We start from the raw sequence: 23,086 nt of genomic DNA on the forward strand, positions 1-23,086 counted from the left end.
TTAGTGCCAAATAAAGATTTGTAAGAAGAAGCAATCGTGTTGCCGGCATTTCTTGCTCTTTTGATGTTCATGGGACACAACAAGCCTGAGCACCGATATTCCGCTCATTATTTTACAATTGTGCGGTAGAGCTTGGGTGAGTCTCTGTCCACATTATAAAAGAAGGTATGCATCTGAAATAAAGATGAGGGGGGCTGTATAATAGACCACCTATTCCTTCTACTAATTGTTTAAAAAAATAAAACCTTCTTTTAAAAGAAACACAAAAGAATCCCTATTGCTTAGATTGTGACAATATACTTTGATGAAAAGAATGCTGCTCTGTGACCTGTTCAATAAATGTGCCTTTGGCTGAAATTCCTCTGGTGATGCCCTATACCATCAATGAAAGCTAGCATGACGTTTCACCTGTTAAATTTGCTGGTCTTTTAACACTGAGCCCGTAACGGTATTTTAGTTAATCAAGTTTCTAGATGTGTTTTCATACACTGTGCTGATGATGGCTTTCAGTGGCAGGCCCTTGTATTCATTTACACTATAATCCCAACAATGAAATTGTTATAATGTATGGTTACCCTGGAACTGCAATGAAGTGTTTAAATCATTCTATTACAGAACATGAAAAGCACCGTCTATGCAAGAGTACAGATTATATGAATTTGCACTTCAAAGTAAAATGGTTTTATAATGAATATGTGCGAGAACTTTCAGCATTCAAGGATACCGTCCCGGAATATTCTCTGTGAGTCTGATTTCTCTATTTTCTAAATGAAATTAATTCAGCTGCAGACAGATAAAGGGATAAGAGGATATAAATGATAGCTGTTTATTTCTAATTGGGATTTGTGGGTTAGGACTACAAAAACTGGTCCAATACTGTCTAATTCAGGCGTCTTAATATCAGGGAGTTTATAACGTTTGAATGCCATTAAATGAGCTAATAATGTTTGCTCAGGCCAGGATAGTTCGCTGTGCTTTGTTTTACACTTGTTTTCTTTCGAGTTAGCTTGCATAAGCTGTGACCCTTGTTTATTGGAATATTTACTTGTATTTTTCTGCCAGTATCCCTGATCAACCAATTAGTTTCCTTCAATTTAGAAAAGACAGACTAAATGAACATGATTTTTCATTAGGTGCTAGGGTTTGCTGCCGATCACTGTTTGTCTTATGAAATGAAGGCCTGTCCTTCTTTAGAATAATATCAAATATATCTCTTTTGTACACAATGGAAGAGGAATTTGGAGGTGTTTCCTACAGCAACCATTTAGGAAGTGTAAATAATCATTATTTATAATTTTCTCAGGTTTTTGTACATTGCTTCAATATTTTGCAGTCAGTTTAAGGGGACTTCTATGTTTTACAAATGTTTCCCCTCATGAAATTTAAACTTCTAATTTAATGAGAACCAGCTAAGAATGGCCATTTGTTGGAATCTACACTTTGGAGTCTATTTATGAAACATTCCCAATGCAAATATTATAACATTCGTAACAAGTATAGCAAAAATTACCCATAAATGTGTAATAGTTTTCATGTTGCCTTTTGCCAGGCAAATGTAACATTCCCTAACATTGGATTCCTAGGAGCAAAAATATCTTTAAGAACATTAAACCATAGGAATTAACATTTGCCAATAGAGAAAATAGCCTAACACTATAGACTAAAAACATTCTAACAGCAGGGGAAATAATGTGAGGGAGACTTCTGCACTGTGTGAAGTCTATGGAGAATCTTGTGTGAATGGCAGAACAAATGGGTGTACGACTAAATGAACCTCCAGCTGCAGTGTAAAGCAAAACATTTAGCAGTGGTATTATTGTCACTACTAAATGTGACAGCTTTCTCCTAGTTGTTAGGGAGCTAGAACCTGCCAGCATCCTAACAACCAATGACTCATCCCCGCCTGGCACATTCAACTGTCATACCAGCCATTTAGGGACCCCATGAAAAAAACAAACAAAACAAGTGAGGTGCCCCCAAAATTCCATTCCAGACCCTTTGAGGGGAGCCTCGTGCAAAAAAGAAAAGCACAAAAAATAAAAGCATGAGCTTTCAAAATCCCACCTTCAAAATCCATACCAATAGACTGTTATGCAACAATGCATTCTAAATGACCAGGAAACCTTAAACATACCAGGCCATGTGCTCTCAAGCTTGTTTCCATGTTGATGAGGACAAGGGCCTCTTCCCCACAACCCTGGCCCAGGGGTTGTTGGTGTTTTCAGGCAGGGGAATTATTGGAATCTGGAAGGTCCCTTTAAAAAATAGGGCACCCCCAGATACTAGCCCTCGCTCCGTAAATGGGAAAGGGGTACATAGTACCCCTACTCATTTACAAAAAAATCAGTGGCAAATAAACATACACACACCCTATTTAACAAGTCATTTAATTAAAAAAGAGATGCCCTATTTAAAGACTTGTGTATTTTTTGACCTCGCCAACTATGTAACTATGATGTAAATCTACCATCAATCATGTGGTCCAGCGATGCAGAGCCACATCAATCATGTTGCCCAATACACCATCCCACCCAATTTTTCAAACATGGATTCTACAGCTTTAATAAGTTTGATCTTTCAAGCGGTTAAAGTTCCTTCATGGTCTCAAGTGGTTTTTTGAGTTAATTTAATGCCTGTCCGGCAGTCATGGTAAAGACAAGCTTTTTAGGCAATGTAAGGATACTATTCAGATGTGCTCGCAGTAAACTATGACTGGCACTGGTTATATTCTTATATTGGAAATTCAACACTGTGGCTTTTCTCTTTTCCAACTTAATCTGTCTCTGTGTCATCAAGCATGTATGTTGCAGATATGCACACACATCGTGTGGTCAGTGTCATTTGAATGTCCAATCCTTTAGACTTAAACTAGAATTTTTTTGTCATTTTTAGTAGTACACACTTTATTGGTGCCAAAAGCAACCAATACTATACATTTCTGTTACAAATTAGATTATTGAATACAGATAAAGATTACTGCAGTGCTGGTTAATTTGTATAGAAATAACTCATTCTCTACCCTTTTAAAATGATCCCCTTCCCACCCTGTAATATAGTTTTTTTTATATGTATGTTACTTGGAAAGCTAGTTAATGGGACAGTGGTAGTACCTCTATGAGAGGTGATATCTCATTCAGAACATTCTCAATGTTTTAGATGGTTTGAGCCTTTTGTTATTCAGTGGCTGGATGAAAATGAAGATGTGTCGACGGAATTTCTTCATGGCGCTCTCGGAAGGGATAAAAAAGATGGAGTAAGTTGAATGTAATTGCTTGTCACGTTACATTTGATAGAAGTGACACATAAATCTGTGTTCTTGGTTAAGTCTATAAAAGCTCAGTTTAAAGTGTATAAAAACCCAAAATTTATTTTTCATTTTTACCACACTTGGCAGAAAGGTTGTCAGTCTGCCGTGTTTGCTCCGTCCATTGCAGGTTGGGTTGCCTATTAGGTCTGTCAGGAATGGAACTGAAGAATCTTGCATAGCAGGCTGCCAACTCTACTACTAATTGCTAGGCAGTGGTTTAGCATAGTCATCCTGCAACAAAAGGTGTTATCACTGGTAGGATCTGCAGGTAATAAACATTGCAACAAATTGACAAAAATGATTTGCTTAAAAAAACCATCTACAGTACGGCATGATGCCAAGCATACAAAAATAGATTTATGGTTTACATACACTTTTAATACCTTAAATTGGAACTGAACTTTGGAAGCTGTGGCTAAAAAAAGGCAAGCAAAAGGTGAAGAACTAGTTACTAATATTGCTTCTGGTCTTCTGCAGCTGATCTTCCTTCATTAAGGACTTACCATCTGCCTTGCTCTGCATTGTGTCCCTGTGTATAGGTGGTTGCTTTCATAGAGGCAGGGTTTTTCTTCCACATGGCAGCGTTATGCCTTGCAAGACTTTTCATGACTTACCAAGCCTTGTACTGTATTGCGTCTCTGTATAGAGATGGCTGTTGCTTCCTCATATCAGAGCATCCAGCAATGAGAAAGTAAGCAGCACAGTAATGAGCAAATCTCTTGAGACCAGCAGGCATAGACAAAAATGCTTTAGATTAACACTGCAGATAAACCTATAAAGATGTTGTCACAGAAGTGCCTAGGAAGTAGGAACCCTCAAATACTAGGTGCAATACTAAGTGCAATTATGTTTTTTTAAGAGTATTTCCAGGTACATTTTTCAGCATATTGCTTAGATGCAATTAACATTTTTAGATGTTCCCTATAACATATAAAACCTTCATTTTTTTAGTTCATTTCCACTTTAATCTTAAGTCCTTTCTGTATAAATAGTTATATTTTGTTGGATGTATACTAATGAAAGTCTTGTTATAAACAGACCTGTCCTGGTTCATAAATCGGTGAGTGATATTGTGAGCAGCAGGGTACCAGAGTATAGTTCAGTGCTTCTGAGTCATGTATTTTCTTCCTAGTTCCAGGCAACATCAGAACATGCCTTGTTTTCCTGCTCAGTGGTTGATGTCTTCACACAATTAAATCAGAGCTTTGAGATTATCAAGAAATTGGAGTGCCCTAATCCAGAAGCGCTCTCTCATTTAATGAGGAGATTTGCAAAGGTAAATTTCAGTGAGCTGGTTCATATGTGTATGTGCATTCATTAGAGCTGAGTGTTTGTAGTTATATTGTGCCAGTCTGGGAAGAATGTAGGAAAATGTTTACATCACCCATATATTATCTGACTGCTAACACTGCCACCATATGGTTCAGAATTGCAGCAGAAACATAACTGTTGGTGTTGGTGTTGGTATTGGTGTTGGTATTGCAGAGTCATCTGGTAAGTTGAAATAATTCAGAAAGTAGCACTTTATAGATTTTCTGTTAGTACCCCAATGCATGAGAAGCAATAAATTATCATCATGCTGTAAAAATTGCTGATGTAAATCAGCCTGATATCAGGTACCGGCAAAAAGCTCAATGCTGTTAAGATTACAGTGGTTCTAAAGGCTTAAGTTTTTTTTATCCTAATGTATTTTATGTGCTAGGGTAAACCACTTTCGAGTATCTGCTGCCCCAGTCCCCCACCCACACACTTACCTGGCTCCTATCTTACCTGGCTCCTCCAGCACTGTGCCCAAGAGTTGCACTGCTCTCACTCTCTCCTCACAGACACAGAGGCAGCAGAGTGAGCCATTGGCTCCTGCTGGTGTCAACCAAATCCTGTGGGGAGGGAGCAGAGGGCAAGGCCAACCCATGCTGTGTTTGTCCATGAACAAACAGAGCCCGTCTTGGAAATGAGCCCACACATCTGCCCCCATGGCAATCACTTGTTATGAGGGCAGACACAGAAGAGGTGGAGCCAAGAGCGCCAGCAAGGAACCCCAGAAAAGGAGGTTCTGGGCCGCTCTGTGCAATACCATTGCACAGATCAGGTGAGTATAAATGTTGATTAGTTTAATAAAAAATTGCCTTTAATAATGCTTTAAATGCATATGGGAGCTATTTTACCTGCAAAAGGATTTGTATTTCTGTCCATCTCGTCCTTTGATTTTCAGAGTTCTGCCCCAAAGACCTTTCATGTATAGCAGGGGAGGGTACCTGAGCTTTCTTTGCTGCAGTTTGACAATCACTTAGCGGTCCCCCCAGCCCTGTGACTGGACAATGAAAGGAAGAGCAGCACACTGATTAGCTCATCTCTCTGTCACTGTGCTTTCCCCACCAACCTGTCAATATTGTTCTTATACTGCAGTACACTTAGCTGTTTGTGCTGATTCCCCCAGTAGACTGCAATAGACAAATTTGGGTAAAATATATTTTTAAAGATCAACTAAACTTTTAGTTTAACTACTTAAGGACTGGGCCTATTTTTCAGACTTGGTGTTTACATGTTAAAATCATTTTGTTTTTATAGAAAATTACTTAGAACCCCAAAACATTACATATATTTTTTTTCAGATACCCTAGAGAATAAAAAGGTGGTCGTTGCAACACTTTATGTCACACCGTATTTGCGCAGAGGTCTTACAAACGCAATTTTTTTTAGAAAAATAAACTTTTTTTAATTAAAAAATAAGACAACAGTAAAGTTAGCCGATTTTTTTATATTGTGAAAGATAATGTTATGCCAAGTATATTAGTACCCAACATGCCACGCTTCCAAATTGTGCCCGCTCGTGTAATGGCGACAAACTTTGACGCTTAAAAATCTCCATAGGCGAAGTTTAAACATTTCTACAGGTTACCACTTTTGAGTTACAGAGGAGGTCTAGTGCTAGAATTATTGCTCTCACTCTTATGATCACAGAGATACCTCACATGTGTGGTTTGAACACCGTTTTCACATGCGGGCGCGTATTTTGACACTGTCCTTTTAAAAAAAAAATAAAAGGATCACTTTTATTCCTATTACAAGGAATGTAAACATCCCTTGTGATAGAAAAAAAGCATGACAGGACCTCTTAAATGTGAGATCTGGGGTCAAAAAGACCTCAGATCTAACATTTACACTAAAATGCAATACAAAAAATTAAAAAGACCATTGGGCGGAAGTGACGTTTGGCATCGCATCCGTCATACAATGGTGTGGAGCCGAGTGGGGGCCATCTTTCCCTCACCCGGTATCCAGCCAGTGAGGGGAGAGGACCCAATCATTTCCGCCGCTACCGACGGCTCCGGAGACAAGAGCGGCAGAGATGACCGGAGTGCGGAGGGAGGGGGGGCCTCTACTGCCCCGGATAAAAGTGATCTCACGGCGAATCCACCCCAGAGACCACTTTTATCTGAAAGCAGGCCGCCCGCTGTTGAAGAGGATACCGGGGTTATGGCAGCTAACAGCTGACATACAACTGCGGCGGGTGGTCCTCAAGTGGTTAAATCCACTAATTACATTCCAAAGACATTAAAACAAACAGTCCACTCTCTTTAGAAAGCAGCTACAGCCCAAATAGAGTCTGTCTTGCTTTCTGTGTGGTAGCAGTTATATCTCTGTAGAGGTCCCTATCACCAAAATGTAAGCTCCCTGCTTATTGGAGAGATCTAGCTCCCACACAGAGTCAAGGGTCCCACCTTCTGCCTTTACAACCACTTTAACAACAAACTGCACAGATTTTTAGCCAGGACGAGGGATTCTCTAGCCTTTGCAGTAAATATGCTAGTAATTTATTCGACTCCATTCAAGCTGATCTATGCCTTTCCACCACTAATGATTCTATTTCATTTGCTGTGCAGGATTGAGGTGGAAAAGGTTCCTGAAGTTCCCATACTATTAAATTGGTGCAGAAGGATTTGGTACTAATCTGTTTAGTCTCTTTGGCTCTTCCAAACAGGCCATATATATTGTCTCAAGACTTACTATTTCACCCTGCTTGTCAGTTGCTGACTTTAACAGCGTGGCTGTTTAAATTCAGGTTCTGTAGTATAGGGGTATATCTGATTCCGTCATCCTGAGCTTGCTCAGAGCAAAGAAATATACCTCCTGAAAGATCTGCCATCACACATGGAAAGCTTGCTTTGCCTGGTATGAAGACAGACATCTGAGTCCCAAGGAATACTCTGTTTTTCCTATCTTGGCCTTTCTTAAGTGTGGCAACTAGATAGAACTGGAAACACCAGTGGGATCTCTCCACTAGAGCCCCAAAGATATACAACACTGAGAATCAGCATGTAATTCCACTTGATTGCAACAACACAAAACCTAATTTTAATTTTGAGTTGTGCTAAGTCCCTAGAGGTCGTTTTTTTGCTTTGCCTTTTTAAAATTGTATCACTTAATAATAGCTTTCATAATCTTAAAGAGGAGGGCCAGTCAAAAAAAAATAAATAAAAGTCAGCAGCTACAAATACTGCAGCTGCTGACTTTTAATTGGACACTTACCTGTCCCGGGTCCAGCGATGCGGGGGATCGAAGCCCCGCTCATCTCCCCCTCCATTCAGCGGCACTGGCATTGCAACTGTGGGCGCCGGGCTGTGGCTTCACAGCCTGGCACCCAATGCGCATGCGCAAGCGGTGCCACGCGCCGTGATTGGCCGCTTAGTCACCTGGGACCTGTAATGGGTCCCAGATGATTGACAGGAGGGAGGGAGCAGCGCTGAGCCCTTCCTGTGCTGAGTCAGAAGTGATGTCACCAGCCCAGTTACTGAAAGAGGCAGACTACCAGGGACCCCCTAGCAACAGGCATTTAGAGGTGAGTAAAAAAATATATATATATCCAAATGTTTTTTAGTATTTTTTTTTAGTATTTTTCATGTAGTTTTTTTTTTTTTTGGGTGGAACCCCACTTTAACTTAGTTCTTGTTTTACCACTAAAAGTACAGTACACTGTGGGTTTAGTAGGTGGCTTGCAAATAACAGTCCAGATTGTTCATTTTGTTGGTAATTATGTATCCTTTCATTTTAGACCATCAACAAAGTGCTTCTTCAATATGCTGCAGTTATATCCAATGATTTCAGCTCATACTGTGGAAAAGAAAATGTGGTAAGTAATAAGCTCTGTTTTTATTCACAACACTAAAAAACCTTTTAAAGCGGACCTTCAGTCATTTTTTCAACTTTCCATCTATTAAATCTTCTGCCCTTGTTTTAACTTTGGATAGTAAAACATTTTTTTTTTCTGCTAGTAAATACCTTATACAGCCCACTTCCCGTTTCATGTTTGGTAAAAAGCCTAGGCTTAATGTATGACATCATGCACAGCTCTCTCTCTCTCACTCTCGTGAGAGTTTGCCAGAATGGGAGGGGGGATGAGTCATAAGAGGGCCAATGGGAGCTGCAGAGCTGGAGGTGTGCCTCCGTGTCTCTGTGTAAATCCAGGAAGTGAACAGGCAGCAGCTTCAGCTGCCCACTGCTAAAACGATTGCAGCCAGACTCAGTGGAGGGAGATTTATGCAGCATGTTGGCAAGTACAGAGTCACAGTATATATAAAATAATATGCAAAGTGGTTGGAAGGAAGCTTCAGAATGGAAAAGATGTTTTTATTACAAATTATGTGAGCGGACTGCAGCTTAGATTCTGTCCTTACTGCAACAGATAGACATGCAAAAGTAAATATTGGAAGCAATCACATTGTGCTGTGTTTGAGCATTATAGATTTCCTATATAGTCTAGTGGGAAGACACAAGAAACCTCTGCCTAGTCAAATATTGGCATACTGGAAGTTCTTGTGGCTTCAAAAACAGCGTCCAAATTACTTATAAGGTGTATACTTAGCTTTCTTTTTAATTCCATATGTTTATTAATTTTGCAAAGGAATACATTGTACAATTAGAACTGTACGTCGTGCAACGACGTCAAAGTGCTTTAACAAGAAGTGAATATGCTTTAACAAGATGTGAATAGTTTTTGCTCACAGTATACATGTGTAACAAATTATGAACAAGTTGCAATTTTTCTAAAAGTCTTATGTTACTACCGTTAATAACCCTCTTCACTGGTGTGACACCCCAACTGGGATCCATAGTGCCACACCAGCGCAGAGCGCCGGTGTACAAATCTTATAAAACTGATTTTATCTAAAATTATCTTAAACAGAACCTTTGTGAATTAACGTTGGGAGAGTATCCAATATTGCTCGGTCAAGAAAGAGTATTGTCTAACCAAGTGATTATGTGAGGGATGCAGTATTAGTCCAGTCTTTCCAAGGTTGCCAGTAGGTGTGTATTTGTGTTGTGTGGCCCGTGTGGGCTGCTGATGTGATCTCGTAGCTGAAGTGTAGGGCAACTATGTGTACTACTTGGGTTAGTGTTGGATGGCTATCTGACTTCCATTGTCTTGCCAGGTTGAGTCTCGCTGCCAGGAGTATGTGTGTAGTTACATGTCTGAAGGAGTATGGGATGTCTTCAATAGTGAGGTTTAAGATTGCCAGTGCTGGTGAGGGGGGGTTTTATTCAGGTTATCGTTGAGATCAGTCGGAAGACCTTTTCCCAGTATGTCTGGAGGGAAGGGCATGACCAGAAATCATGAAGCATGTCCCCTGGAGAAGATTTGCATCTCCAACATGTGTTGGGGGTTCGGGGATCAAAGGATGATAGTTTGGCTGGGGTTATATACCAACGTAAGGAAATTTTTTGTGTGAGCTCCCAAAGGGCCGCACATTTGGTGACTTTGTAGACAGTTTTAAGTGCCCGCTGCCATTGGGATTCTTTGTAGATGCAGGCAAGGTCTTTATCCCATTTATGATGTTCAGTTGTTTTGGAGAAAGTTTGTTTTTGGTGAAGAGTGTTGTAAAAGTATGAAATACCCTTGCTTTTCATGGCAGTATTAGTGAGGTATTCCCAGGTCTTTGGGTGGATGTTGTAGATAGGGAAATTGATAGTGCGTAGGCGATGGTGTATGCGTAAGTATGTATAGTGTTCGTTTGCAGCGAGGTTGAATTCAGATTGTAGTTGGGAAAATGTTTTAATGCTGTTGTCACAGAGTATATCTTGTAGTGAGTGTATACCTTTTATAGTCCAAGCTGTTAGTGAGAGGTCAGGCATTAAATGTCGAAGAACATTTAAGGGTATGTGGGATTGTGGGGTGCTAGGTTTATATGTGTGGGAGGCTGTCAATTTGGACCACGCATGGGCCGAGGCTTTCATGGTAGGAGATAAATACGTCGGTACTAAGGGCGGATGAGCGAGGAGTCTTCTATTTGTCCCCATAGTGTTATCAGACTAGGTTGGAAACCCGGTAATTGGGCTAAAATAGCTGCTAAATAGTAATCTTCAAAGTCTATAGAACCCATACCACCGGCTAGTTTGTGTTTAATCAATTTGGAGTGGGCGCATCAAGGTCGTTTGCCATTGCACAGGAATTTATTAAACAATGTTTGGAGGGATCTGAAGAATGTAGCTGGTAATGGGATGGGAAGAGTTCTGAAGTAGTAAAGCAATTGGGGAAGGCAAATCATCTTGAAGGCCGCTAGTCTGCTTGTCCAAGATAATTCATGTTTTGCTATTTGTTGTGCGGCTGATTGGATGGTCTGGAGGAGTGGTGGGAAGTTGCATGAGTAAAGGTTTTTAGTCGTTCTTGGTAAATGAATACCTAGGTATGCTATAGATGTAGTTGCCCATGCAAATGGGTATTGCGTTTGTAATAATTTTTTCACAGTAGCGTCTATGTTGATATCTAGTATAAAGGATTTGGTGGTGTTAACTTTGTAGTACGAGACCGAGCTAAACCAGTTTAGTAATTTTTGTACCTCAGCCAGGGAGCCAGTCAGGTTGGTAAGGATGAGAATAACATCATCAGCGAACAGGCTGATTTTGTGATGTACATTGCCAATTACTAGGCCGGATATGCTGGGGTGGGAACGGATGTGTTCCGCCAGAGGTTCCATAAGTAAGTTGAATATGAGCGGTGATAGCGGGCATCCCTAGCGTGTGCCATTGATAATGGGAAACGGACGGGATAACAAGCCTTCCGTGTACACTTGGGCTTCTGGATTAGAGTATAGTGCCATAATGGCACTCAAAATGTTACCTTGAAATCCAAATTTTTGGAGGACCGTATGTAGGTAGGACCAATGGACTCTATCGAACGCCTTCTCTGCATCCAAAGACAGGAGCAGAGAAGGCGTTCCTGTACTTTCGGCCTGGTGTATGATATTAATCAATCATTCTTCTGGTGGCATCAGAAGACTGTCTACCTTTAGTGAACCCTGTCTGGTCATGGTGGATTAGAGTTGGCATAATTTGGATTAGTCTTGTTGCTATCGCTTTAGCATATATTTTGAGGTCGAGGTTGAGCAGAGATATCGGGCGAAAATTTTGGGGGACATTCGACTCTTTCCCTGGCTTCGGTAGCGTTATAACCAATGCTGTTAGGTATTCCTTTGAAAAGGAGGAAGAGGAGGCAGCGTGATTGAAGAGTTCAATGAGGTGTGGAATTAGTTGAGGGGCGTATTGTTTATAATATTCCCCTGTCATTCCATCGGGTCCTGGTGCCTTACCGTTAGGTAGTGAGTCTATGGTGTTCTTAATCTCTTGGGTTGTAAAGGGAGCATTTAGTTCAGTCAGTTGGTCACCAGTCAGAGTAGGTAGATTTAGATTGTGGAGAAAATGATCTATGACGGCTTGTGTAGGTTGCAGGGTGTGGGGGTCCCGGTGTAGGTTGTAGAGGTCACTGTAGTAGGCACTAAAAGCGTCGGCTATGTCTTGGGGGTTACTTAGGGGAGTTGACGTGTGGGGGTGAATTAGATGGGATATTTTAGTTTTCACACGTTTACCTTTAAGTCGTTGCGCAAGTCTTTTCCCCGCTTTGTTAGAGGTGGAATAAGTGGTTGCTTTAAATTTTCTTTGAAGGAATTCGTAGGAATGAAGTAAAAGAGTTTTTAGTTCCTGTCTCAGGGAGAGTAATTGGTTTGTCAGTGGGTCGTGCGGGTTAGTTTTGTGTTTTAATTCTAGTGTATCTGAGCTGTGATTTCATCCACACGCTCTTTCGTATATGATATGAACCCATTTTAAGTAACATTCCTCTCATGTACGCTTTGTGCGCACTCCACACCATGGCAGGATCGGAGACCGAGCCTTTGTTTAGCATGAAAAAGTCGGTAATGTGGTCTTTTATTTCTAGGGCGTATTTGTCATTTTGGATAATGAAGTTATTAGCCCTCCATATAAATGCGTTTTGCCCTAGGTTAGAATCTTGTATGGTAATTGAGATAGGGGCATGGTCCGACCATGTCGTGCCGTGGATCACAGAATTCAATATTTTTTGTAGAATGTATTTGTCGGTTAGGAACAAATCTATTCTTGAATACGAGCTATGTCTGGAAGAAAAGAAAGTAAAGTCTCATTCTGAACCGTGATGGCAGCGCCAAACATCATAAAGGTCTTGGGAAGAGGTGTATTTTTTCAAGGGCGAGTCTCGTCTCTTTGCTGGTGACGTGGAATCCATGCATACATCTGGTACTAGATTATTACATATTATTACGTGGCCTTTTTGAGTGGATTTGATGGTGTTTATGACTCTGCGTAAGAATTTCATTTGGTGGGAGTTTGGTGCGTAGAGATTGATTATGGAATATGTCACTTTATTAATGCTGCATACTAGGACAATAAAGCGACCTTCTGGGTCTGTGGTGACATTTAGTAGTTGGAAATCTACGGTGTCTTTGATCACGATCATGATTCCTCTAGCTTTAGTGGAGTGCATTGCGTGGAAGACATGAGGAAAGTGGTGGTTGTTACAAAGGGATGAGTTTGATGCTAACAAGTGGGTTTCCTGGACACAAAGAATGTCACTATGGAGAGCCGTAGCAGTTTTCCAGAGTGAGTGGCGCTTGGTGGGGTGGTTCAGTCCGTTGGCGTTTAGCAAGAGAATGTTGATCGGCATCTTGTGATTGTGAGGTTGGTGAGTGATGTGTGCAACACTTACAGTTTGTCGATGTATTCGGTATCCTAAGATGCATGGCAGCTTTATTCAGAAGTAGGTAGACGAAAGTCCAAAATCTGGAAGCAAGTTGGCTAAAAGACTGCAAATAGAGCAATATGTTAGGAACAAAAACAAAGAGAACTGCACAAGGGTGTAAAGGTAGGAAGTCTGTTAACCGCTTTGACAGTGGTAGGATTGCTGAACTGATGAGAGCAATATAATGCAGAGAATAAAGAGGAGGTGCGTATCACCTTGAAAGCCTCTGTTATGGGGTATATAAAGTTATTAACTTGGGAGTGTGAGAACAGGAGTTCGCTTGGTGTCAGAGCTCAGGGGAGCTGTAGTGACGTTATTCGGCCTTTTAGACTTGTATCTGTGCGCCATTCAGGTGTATCCTCTGCCATTTGGAGCTGCTGAGGGAGGTTCTGGTATTATGCCCCAGGAGTGAAGGAGGCGGAGACCTTTGTCTAGGTCAACAATCGAGTGTGATTGACCATTCCTCACAACAAGGATAGTGGCTGGATATCACCATTTGTAGGGCACCTTGTGATTCTGAAGGCCCTTGGTGACCGGGTTCATCTGACGTCGCAGTTGGAGGGTGAACTTGGAAAGATCTGGAAAGAATTGAATCCCTGTGTATGGAGCAGTTAGAGGTGATTTAGCCTTGATGCCCATGAGGAGTTTTTCTTTAATATGATAGAAATGTACCCTCATGATGACATCTCTAGGGACCGAGGCTGCCAAGTGGGATGGTTTAGCGATTCTGTGTATTCTATTTATTATAACATCCCTCGGAAACGCTTCAGGTATAATGGTATGCATCAGCTCTTTTGCGTACCATGGTAGGTCTGCAGGCGGTATGGACTCATATTAATATTGTTCCTGCGGGACCTGTCCTCTAAATCGGCCAGCTTGGCGTGCACCCACGACTGTTCCTCCTTTACAGCTTCATAGGAGTCAATGACTTCATTAATTGTGGTGGTACATTCAGTGAGGCCTCTTTCAGTATTATGCACTCTGTCATCTAAAGAGTGTAAGTCAGAAGTAATTTTGTGGAACATGGAGGATAAGTCAGTCATAAGTGAGGACTGCAGGGAGATTAGCATGTCCTTTAGGGTGGTATCGATTATCGGTTGGCCTGAGGTGGGGAAGGAGGCCATGGAAGAGTGCAAGGCCTGGTGCATAGAGAAGGGATTTGGAGCCTGGGCCTCAATTAGCTGACGCTGCGACCGCAGCGGCGGCGCATCTAGCCGCATTTTAGCCTTTGCTGGGCTGCCTGGTAGGGGGTCACCCTCTGGGGAACAAAGGGTCTCAGCGTGGGTACCTGGATCTAGCTTATGCTCCGGGATATCGTCCGGGAGGTCTGTGTAGGAGTCTTGAGGTCCATCCAAGCCGGCGCCATCTTGTTGTTCACTGATCTCCGGTTTGTAGGCGAATTCAGTGAGTTTTTGGTGTTTGTGGTCCGTGAATCGCTTCCTGGAGGCCTGCATTTTGTTTTCCAGTGTGACAGAAGCAAGGATGGCTGTGGATGGGATCTCTGGTGCGGCCTGTGTTGTTTCTTTCCCCTGGCTGACGAGCTGTGTGATCAAGCGTCCATCACAGTCTCCGGCCGGCCACGCCCCCTATACTTAGCTTTCTTAACAGCTTACAGCTATGCCGTAAGAAAACAGATGTTTCTGATTAGAATCTGTGATGGGAGGGCCCGTGGAACTCAGAATCCCTTGGAAAGTAGGGGATGCCCTTGTTCCAGCTCCCCATACACCTCTTATGTCTAAGTCACCCTGTGCTATCCTGGCACAGGGTGAGTGAGAAAATATATCTTGGACTACTTAAAATGGGACAGTAATATTTGTCCACAATATCTCCCAGGATGTATGTAGAGACTATTATTGGTTTGTTTGATTCTGAACTCAACCTGTTAATTGAGTGAGCTGATCACATTAGCCTCCAGGACTGGCTAGGAGACGAACAGTCTAGTCTGGCTTACCACAGGTTCTAAGGGTATTCCACACATTGTTGTTTGTTCTAATTAACCCTGTGTTGATGTTTATGGTAATGTGTATTGAATAGTCACCTAGTCTGGGTAAATGATTTAGTAAACTAGCTTATGTTAATTAGGGCACAGTTGTATTGTTAGAGGTTCCAACGGCATATAAAGTCTTGTAATTTTGATTCTAAATAAAACAGTCCATGTTAGCAGTGAAGCAAGTCTCGCCTTGTTTTATGCTTGAGAGCGGTTGGAATATCTGATATCTGAATCCAGACTACAAGGAAGTGGTATACTGACGGAAGCACTCAAGCAGAGTGTAGGAAGTTCTGTGACAGAATCGTATTATCATTACTATGTAACCATGGTAAACAAAGTATCGTAAAGTCAATTTATATATCCACATCCTTAAATGCCAAATGTTACTTTCTCTAGCAAAATCAAGGTGCTCCAAAGCATCTGCAAATATAATGTAGTACAGATCACACTCATCATAGGATACAAGAAAATCAATTGCTGTAAAAAAAAAAATATGATGTAAAGATACAAATCACAGCTCAAGCCATAAAGATGTAGGTTGAAAAGTTTATCCTCCAAACCATCTTTTTAAGTATCAGTATGTATGAATGTCTAGGGTTTTTATTCCAACATCATAAACTTTAAGTTATGATCAGAATATGTTTTTCTCAGAAAAATGCCTGGCTACCAGTTACCTCAGTTATTTCTTTTTAAAACTGAAAAAGTTTGGACCCAAACCGCAAATCATATTAAAGGCTATGGGACCCATACTTGAAAAATCAAAAGTCCCCATTTTATTGGCTTATATGTACGTTATTGGCCATAAAAAGGGAATGGGGCCCTTGGTATTGCCCTGGGGATATGTATCAATGCAAAAAAAACATTTAAAAATGTATTTTTAAAGGAGCAGTGATTTTAATGATGCCTAAAGTAAAACAAGAGAAAAATGAAAAATCCCTGCCTGTTAAGTGGTGCATCTGTACCGTGTATAGAACCTGTTGCAGCAAAACTGACATATATAAAGGGAAAAAAATAACATTTAACCATTTCTTGCAATAGAAAAATGTGAAAATAAACAGCATGGGGTTTCCCCCCAATCCATGGCAGGCTGTTTGGGTCTGGCATTGATTTTGAGGGGAACCCCCATGCTAAAATAAAAAATGAAATAGCATGGGGTCCCCCCCAAAATCTATACCAGACCCTTATCAGAGCATGCAGCCTGGGGGCAGTGCCACCAGGTGACGTCACCTACTCACATAGGGGAAGGTGGGACCCCTTTTTAAAGGAGGCTTCCAGATTCCAATAAGCTCCTTGCCCGCAGACCTCCACAAACACCATCAAGTGTTGTGGGGAAGAGGCCCTTGTCCCCATCAACATGAAGGCAAGGTGCTTTGAGGTGGGGGGGCAGAGCCCCCTCTGCTCGCAAGCACCCCCCATGTTTAGGGCATGTGGCCTGGTATGGTTCAGGAGGGGGGACGAGTGATAAGGGTCTGGTATGGATTTTGGCAGAGACCCCACGCGGAGACCCCACGCCCAAGCCTGGTATGGATTTTAAGGGGACACCCTCACGCCATTTTTCAAATTTTGCTATTGCTAGCAATGTTTTTTTTATTAAGCTGTGAGAGGGGAAGCCTGTTGATAGCTGTAGACTCGTCCATTGTTAAGGACACGGCGGCCGGTTTCCTGGTCCACTCCATAGCAACCAGCAGCTATTCACTGTGCGTTCGGCCAGCGAACGCCCCACTGAGCACCCTGAAAATTCAGGTTTTTTGGTGGACACCTGTATGGACAGTGTTTGAGGCCGAACCAATGCTTGGCCCGAACAGTTTGCCCATCTCTACTTGTGAGGACAAATTGATGCATACATTACAAAGGAAGATTGACATATAATAACCCTTAATGGAGAACTCTGCTTTAGTTTAAAAGTGTGTAAACTTTCTTCCTTTCATTATCAATGAACATTGTGATACAATTTAGGCAAGAAAATTATCTATTCTGAATGTTTGGGGAACTTGTGCTGAAGATTTCTTTAAATCATCATGTAACAATCAGTCTCGAGGTCTTGCGTAAAAAGGTCCTGCCGCAATCGGGGCATTTGTAAGGCAGGATGCCAGTGTGTCTGATCTGGTGCAACGTGAGCTTGGAAGCTCTGTTGAATTCTAATCCACAGATCTTACGAGGGAATGGATTGGAGCCAGTGTGCAGAGCACGATGTTGCTGCAGATTAGAGCTCTGGGTGAACAGAGAACATCCTTCTAAACTGCATTGAGGTCATCCTAAAATTAAGGAATGTCAGGATATAAATCTGTTGGAATGGACCAATATTGTTTAAATACCATACAGATAACATTACTGTAAACATAATAATGCAAAGACAATGGGATCCTTTTGAGACAAACACACCTCTCCATCCACTCTCTCTAGATGGATTTAACAACATAGCCAACTGGGCCTGGTCTCTTTCCATTAAACATATTTTTTGTTGCCTCCAGGAGCTTTTTCTCAGATACTGTATGTCTGTCTCCATTCATTTTATTGTGCCAGAAGGAATCTTTGCAATGCCAACATGTATTATGAGAGGTCTTTCTGCCTGTTGTCTGCTACAGTGCAGGAGTCATCAGGGCAAATATTGCATAATAATTGATAATAGTGGGAAAAGGCCTTTGCTATGTCTTCTGAGGAAAAGTGTATTTCACCATGGAATATGTTACAAATCATGAGACAATAATCCATTTACATTAGCCATGAAAATGGATTGTAAGTCCAGTTTCAAAAATGTAAAGGGTTGTTTAAAAGAGTTTTCAATCTCAGTTTGCTGGGTTTAAAGAAACAATTGCCATTGCTCACATCTATGCTGATTGGAGCATGGTCAGATAGTGTGTTATATTGAATTGCTGCTGCAATGACTCAAAGCAGGAGACAGTGGTAAGTAAAATATCAGATCCACTATTGAAAAGGAGTTGTGTACTGTGGATTAGTATATAACGTTTTTCACTGTGGGATGCCAAGTTCTCCATACATCCATGAGCTTGTTTGGCCATGACAAATGTAACACAAAACTGGGTACACAGGAGGGGGGGAGGGGGATGCACAGGTCAATAAGGGATAAACAAAATTGGGAAGACATGGGGGTTCATTTACTAAAACTGGAGAGTGCGAAATCTGGTGTAGCTCTTCATAGAGACCAATCAGCTTGCAGATTTTATTGTAAAAGCTTCATTTAAAAAGCTAGATGCTGATTGGCTGTCATGCATAGCTGTACCAGATTTTGCACTCTCCAGTTTTAGTAAATCAACCCCGTAGTCAGCAATAGGGATGAGCTTCGAGTTCGAGTCGAACTCATGTTCGACTCGAACATTGGCTGTTCGCAAGTTCGCCGAACAGCGAACAATTTGGGGTGTTCGCGGCAAATTCGAATGCCGCGGAACACCCTTTAAAAGCCTATGGGAGAAATCAAAAGTGCTAATTTTAAAGGCTAATATGCAAGTTATTGTCATAAAAAGTGTTTGGGGACCTGGGTCCTGCCCCAGGGGACATGGATCAATGCAAAAAAAAGTTTTAAAAACGGCCGTTTTTTCAGGAGCAGTGATTTTAATAATGCTTAAAGTCAATCAATAAAAGTGTAATATCCCTTTAAATTTCGTACCTGGGGGGTGTCTATAGTATGCCTGTAAAGGGGCGCATGTTTCCTGTGTTTAGAACAGTCTGACAGCAAAATGACATTTTGAAGGAAAAAACTCATTTAAAACTACCCGCGGCTATTGCATTGCCGACAATACACATAGAAGTTCATTGATAAAAACGGCATGGGAATTCCCCAAAGGGGAACCCCGAACCAAAATTTAAAAAAAAAAATGACGTGGGAGTCCCCCTAAATTCCATACCAGGCCCTTCAGGTCTGATATGGATATTAAGGGGAACCCCGGCCAAAATTTAAAAAAAAATGACGTGGGGTTCCCCCTAAATTCCATACCAGACCCTTCAGGTCTGGTATGGATTTTAAGGGGAACCCCGCGCCAACCTGGCAGGCCGCAGGAAAAGAGGGGGGGACGAGAGTGTGGCCCCCCCTCCCTCCTGAACCGTACCAGGCCACATGCCCTCAACATTGGGAGGGTGCTTTGGGGTAGCCCCCCAAAACACCTTGTCCCCATGTTGATGAGGACAAGGGCCTCATCCCCACAACCCTGGCCGGTGGTTGTGGGGGTCTGCGGGCGGGGGGCTTATCGGAATCTGGAAGCCCCCTTTAACAAGGTGACCCCCAGATCCCGGCCCCCCCCCTGTGTGAAATGGTAAGGGGGTACTTATACCCCTACCATTTCACGAAAAAAGTGTCAAAAATGTTAAAAATGACAAGAGACAGTTTTTGACAATTCCTTTATTTAAATGCTTCTTCTTTCTTCTATCTTCCTTCATCTTCTGGTTCTTCTGGTTCTTCTGGCTCTTCTGGCTCTTCTGGTTCTTCCTCCGGCGTTCTCGTCCAGCATCTCCTCCGCGGCGTCTTCTATCTTCTTCTCCTCGGGCCGCTCCGCACCCATGGCATGGGGGGGAGGCTCCCGCTCTTCTCTTCTTCTTTTCTTCTCTTCTTCTCTTCTTCATTTTCTTCTCCGGGCCGCTCCGCAATCCATGCTGGCATGGAGGGAGGCTCCCGCTGTGTGACGGCGCTCCTCGTCTGACAGTTCTTAAATAACGGGGGGCGGGGCCACCCGGTGACCCCGCCCCCCTCTGACGCACGGGACATGACGGGACTTCCCTGTGGCATTCCCCGTGATGTCACAGGGAAGTCCCGTCAAGTCACCGTGCGTCAGAGTGGGGCGGGGTCACCGGGTGGCCCCGCCCCCACCGTTATTTAAGAACTGTCATACGAGGAGCGCCGTCACACAGCGGGAGCCTCCCTCCATGCCAGCATGGATTGCGGAGCGGCCCGGAGAAGAAAATGAAGAAGAGAAGAAGAGAAGAAAAGAAGAAGAGAAGAGCGGGAGCCTCCCCCCCATGCCATGGGTGCGGAGCGGCCCGAGGAGAAGAAGATAGAAGACGCCGCGGAGGAGATGCTGGACGAGAACGCCGGAGGAAGAACCAGAAGAACCAGAAGATGAAGGAAGATAGAAGAAAGAAGAAGCATTTAAATAAAGGAATTGTCAAAAACTGTCTCTTGTCATTTTTAACATTTTTGACACTTTTTTCGTGAAATGGTAGGGGTACTTATGTACCCCCTTACCATTTCACACAGGGGGGGGGCCGGGATCTGGGGGTCACCTTGTTAAAGGGGGCTTCCAGATTCCGATAAGCCCCCCGCCCGCAGACCCCCACAACCACCGGCCAGGGTTGTGGGGATGAGGCCCTTGTCCTCATCAACATGGGGACAAGGTGTTTTGGGGGGCTACCCCAAAGCACCCTCCCAATGTTGAGGGCATGTGGCCTGGTACGGTTCAGGAGGGAGGGGGGCCGCACTCTCGTCCCCCCCTCTTTTCCTGCGGCCTGCCAGGTTGCGTGCTCGGATAAGGGTCTGGTATGGATTTTTGGGGGGACCCCACGCCGTTTTTTTTTTTTTTTTTTTTGGCGCGGGGTTCCCCTTAATATCCATACCAGACCTGAAGGGCCTGGTATGGAATTTAGGAGGACTCCCACGTCATTTTTTTTTTTTAATTTTGGTTCGGGGTTCCCCTGTGGGGAATTCCCATGCCGTTTTTATCAATGAACTTCTATGTGTATTGTCGGCAATGCAATAGCCGCGGGTAGTTTTAAATGAGTTTTTTCCTTCAAAATGTCATTTTGCTGTCAGACTGTTCTAAACACAGGAAACATGCGCCCCTTTACAGGCATACTATAGACACCCCCCAGGTACGAAATTTAAAGGGATATTACACTTTTATTGTTTGACTTTAAGCATTATTAAAATCACTGCTCCTGAAAAAACGGCCGTTTTTAAAACTTTTTTTTGCATTGATCCATGTCCCCTGGGGCAGGACCCAGGTCCCCAAACACTTTTTATGACAATAACTTGCATATAAGCCTTTAAAATTAGCACTTTTGTTTATTCATGTTCGTGTCCCATAGACTTTAATGGTGTTCGCGTGTTCGAATGAACTTTTTTCCTGTTCGCATGTTCTGGTGCGAACCGAACAGGGGGGTGTTCGGCTCATCCCTAGTCAGCAACATTTCAGAAGGATGTGCCCATTTATAGATTGTCATTGAGTCCAGGATCTTGGTGAATTTCATTAAGGATCATCTCCCCAATGTTGGGCTTTTGTGGGTTACCCCCTGCCAAGATGGTATGATAGAGAAGTCAGTAGATCCAGATACTCGGTCCAACCCGAGATTTGTGGAACTTGGATACCTAGCACCAGACAAAAGCCCTTGCATTCCTCTGGGTAGCATAGTACTGTAGAACTGCTATCTTTGCCTGTACAGAGAGAAGGGGTATGCCCAGCAGTAGTTGGCTCCTTAGTTGTACAGTAGGTCTAGTAAGGTTTTTAAAGCCATACTGTGGAGAAGTTTTTCCTGTGCCACATCTGATCAAGGCTCCATCAAAATCAATTTTGCCATCAAAATCAATTTTGCCTCTGATCTTCTGGAGGATCAATTTCTTCTTTTCATAAAAATGAAGGTGAAAAGCTTGTAACAAAGCTTCTTGGATGACAGACTACGAGGCCACACTATTCTATCCTCTCTCAAGTCAGAATTCCACGGTGGCAGGTCTTTTCAAGTTTTGTAATCTCCAGAAACTTGTCCTTGCCCATGAAAGACATCCTTGTACCGATTAATAATGTCAGAACTGTTAAGAGATGATTACACAATCCCTTTGAAAATCTTATGCATAGAATACAGAATTGAGTTAAGAAATGTTCTGAGATTAAGCACTGGGTTAGCTGTAGGCCCTGATTTACAAAACTATACAGTATGTGCATAGGATCATGCATCGATGCTTTGTAGATAAGAAAATCTATGCTCATGAAATGAATAATTTGTTTCCTAATGCTCACAAACATTTACCCAGAGGCTATAGCATATGAGTAAAATGTATTAGCAAGGGTTGTTGGCTATAAAATAAACTCTCTAGCATCCAAATATATACTAGCTATGCCATGATGTGCCTAAAATTAAAATGGGATTGAAATGAAATTTTCTGTTAATATTGTTGGGTCTATCTAAGCACTGTTAGTATTTTAAATGTGCAACTGCATACCATATAGAAATACACCTGTATAAAGTGCACACATCTATAGTTTAGCTTCATGTCAGTTGCAATTCAAATTCAGGTCAACTCCACCTGCAAACTAAAACTAAGTAATCGTGGAAGATATCAAAAGCACACTGCATTTGCCTGTCAAAGCCCATCAACAAAGGCGTCCATAAATATTTTGACACAAAATATGCAAAAATATCAAGTCTATATTTAGCCTTTTGGCAGGAAAGACTTTTTAATAATATTTAATGGACTACAGACAGTGTAATTGAAAAATAAAAAACATGTCTGTGTTTGTGACTGTTTAAAAAGACCATACTGCATCAACTTTCTTTTTTTCTATAGAACAGCTGCAGGTAAATTGCTCCTCTTCAATAACTGTAATGACAGCACTTTAGCCATAGCTTCTACTTTCTCTATTCTGTTTACAATAGGAAAGCCTGCAATCATGAGAGCATGGTTTTACTTAGCTATGACACAATCAGTGTAAAGTATTTTGCAGTAAGGGTGCTCTTAAGGGCAGCAAAATTGCCAGCGTGCTGTCTCATGAAGTTCAAAGAGCTATGAGTAAGTGCACATTAC

At 42.2% G+C, this 23,086-nt stretch overlaps 1 protein-coding gene across 1 annotated transcript in view; it reads left to right on the top strand.

Annotated features, from left to right (window-relative positions):
* Nucleotides 1-23,086, top strand: part of UNC13C (unc-13 homolog C) — an 884,756-nt gene that overhangs the window by 617,980 nt on the left and 243,690 nt on the right. Inside the window, exons 21-24 of the mRNA XM_073618754.1 lie at nucleotides 616-742; nucleotides 3,157-3,253; nucleotides 4,440-4,583; nucleotides 8,361-8,438. Of these exons, the coding sequence (XP_073474855.1) occupies nucleotides 616-742; nucleotides 3,157-3,253; nucleotides 4,440-4,583; nucleotides 8,361-8,438 (446 nt within the window). The remainder of the gene's footprint in view (nucleotides 1-615; nucleotides 743-3,156; nucleotides 3,254-4,439; nucleotides 4,584-8,360; nucleotides 8,439-23,086) is intronic.

The sequence above is a fragment of the Aquarana catesbeiana genome, linkage group LG03 (assembly GCF_042186555.1).
Source record: "Aquarana catesbeiana isolate 2022-GZ linkage group LG03, ASM4218655v1, whole genome shotgun sequence".
Classification (NCBI taxonomy): domain Eukaryota; kingdom Metazoa; phylum Chordata; class Amphibia; order Anura; family Ranidae; genus Aquarana; species Aquarana catesbeiana.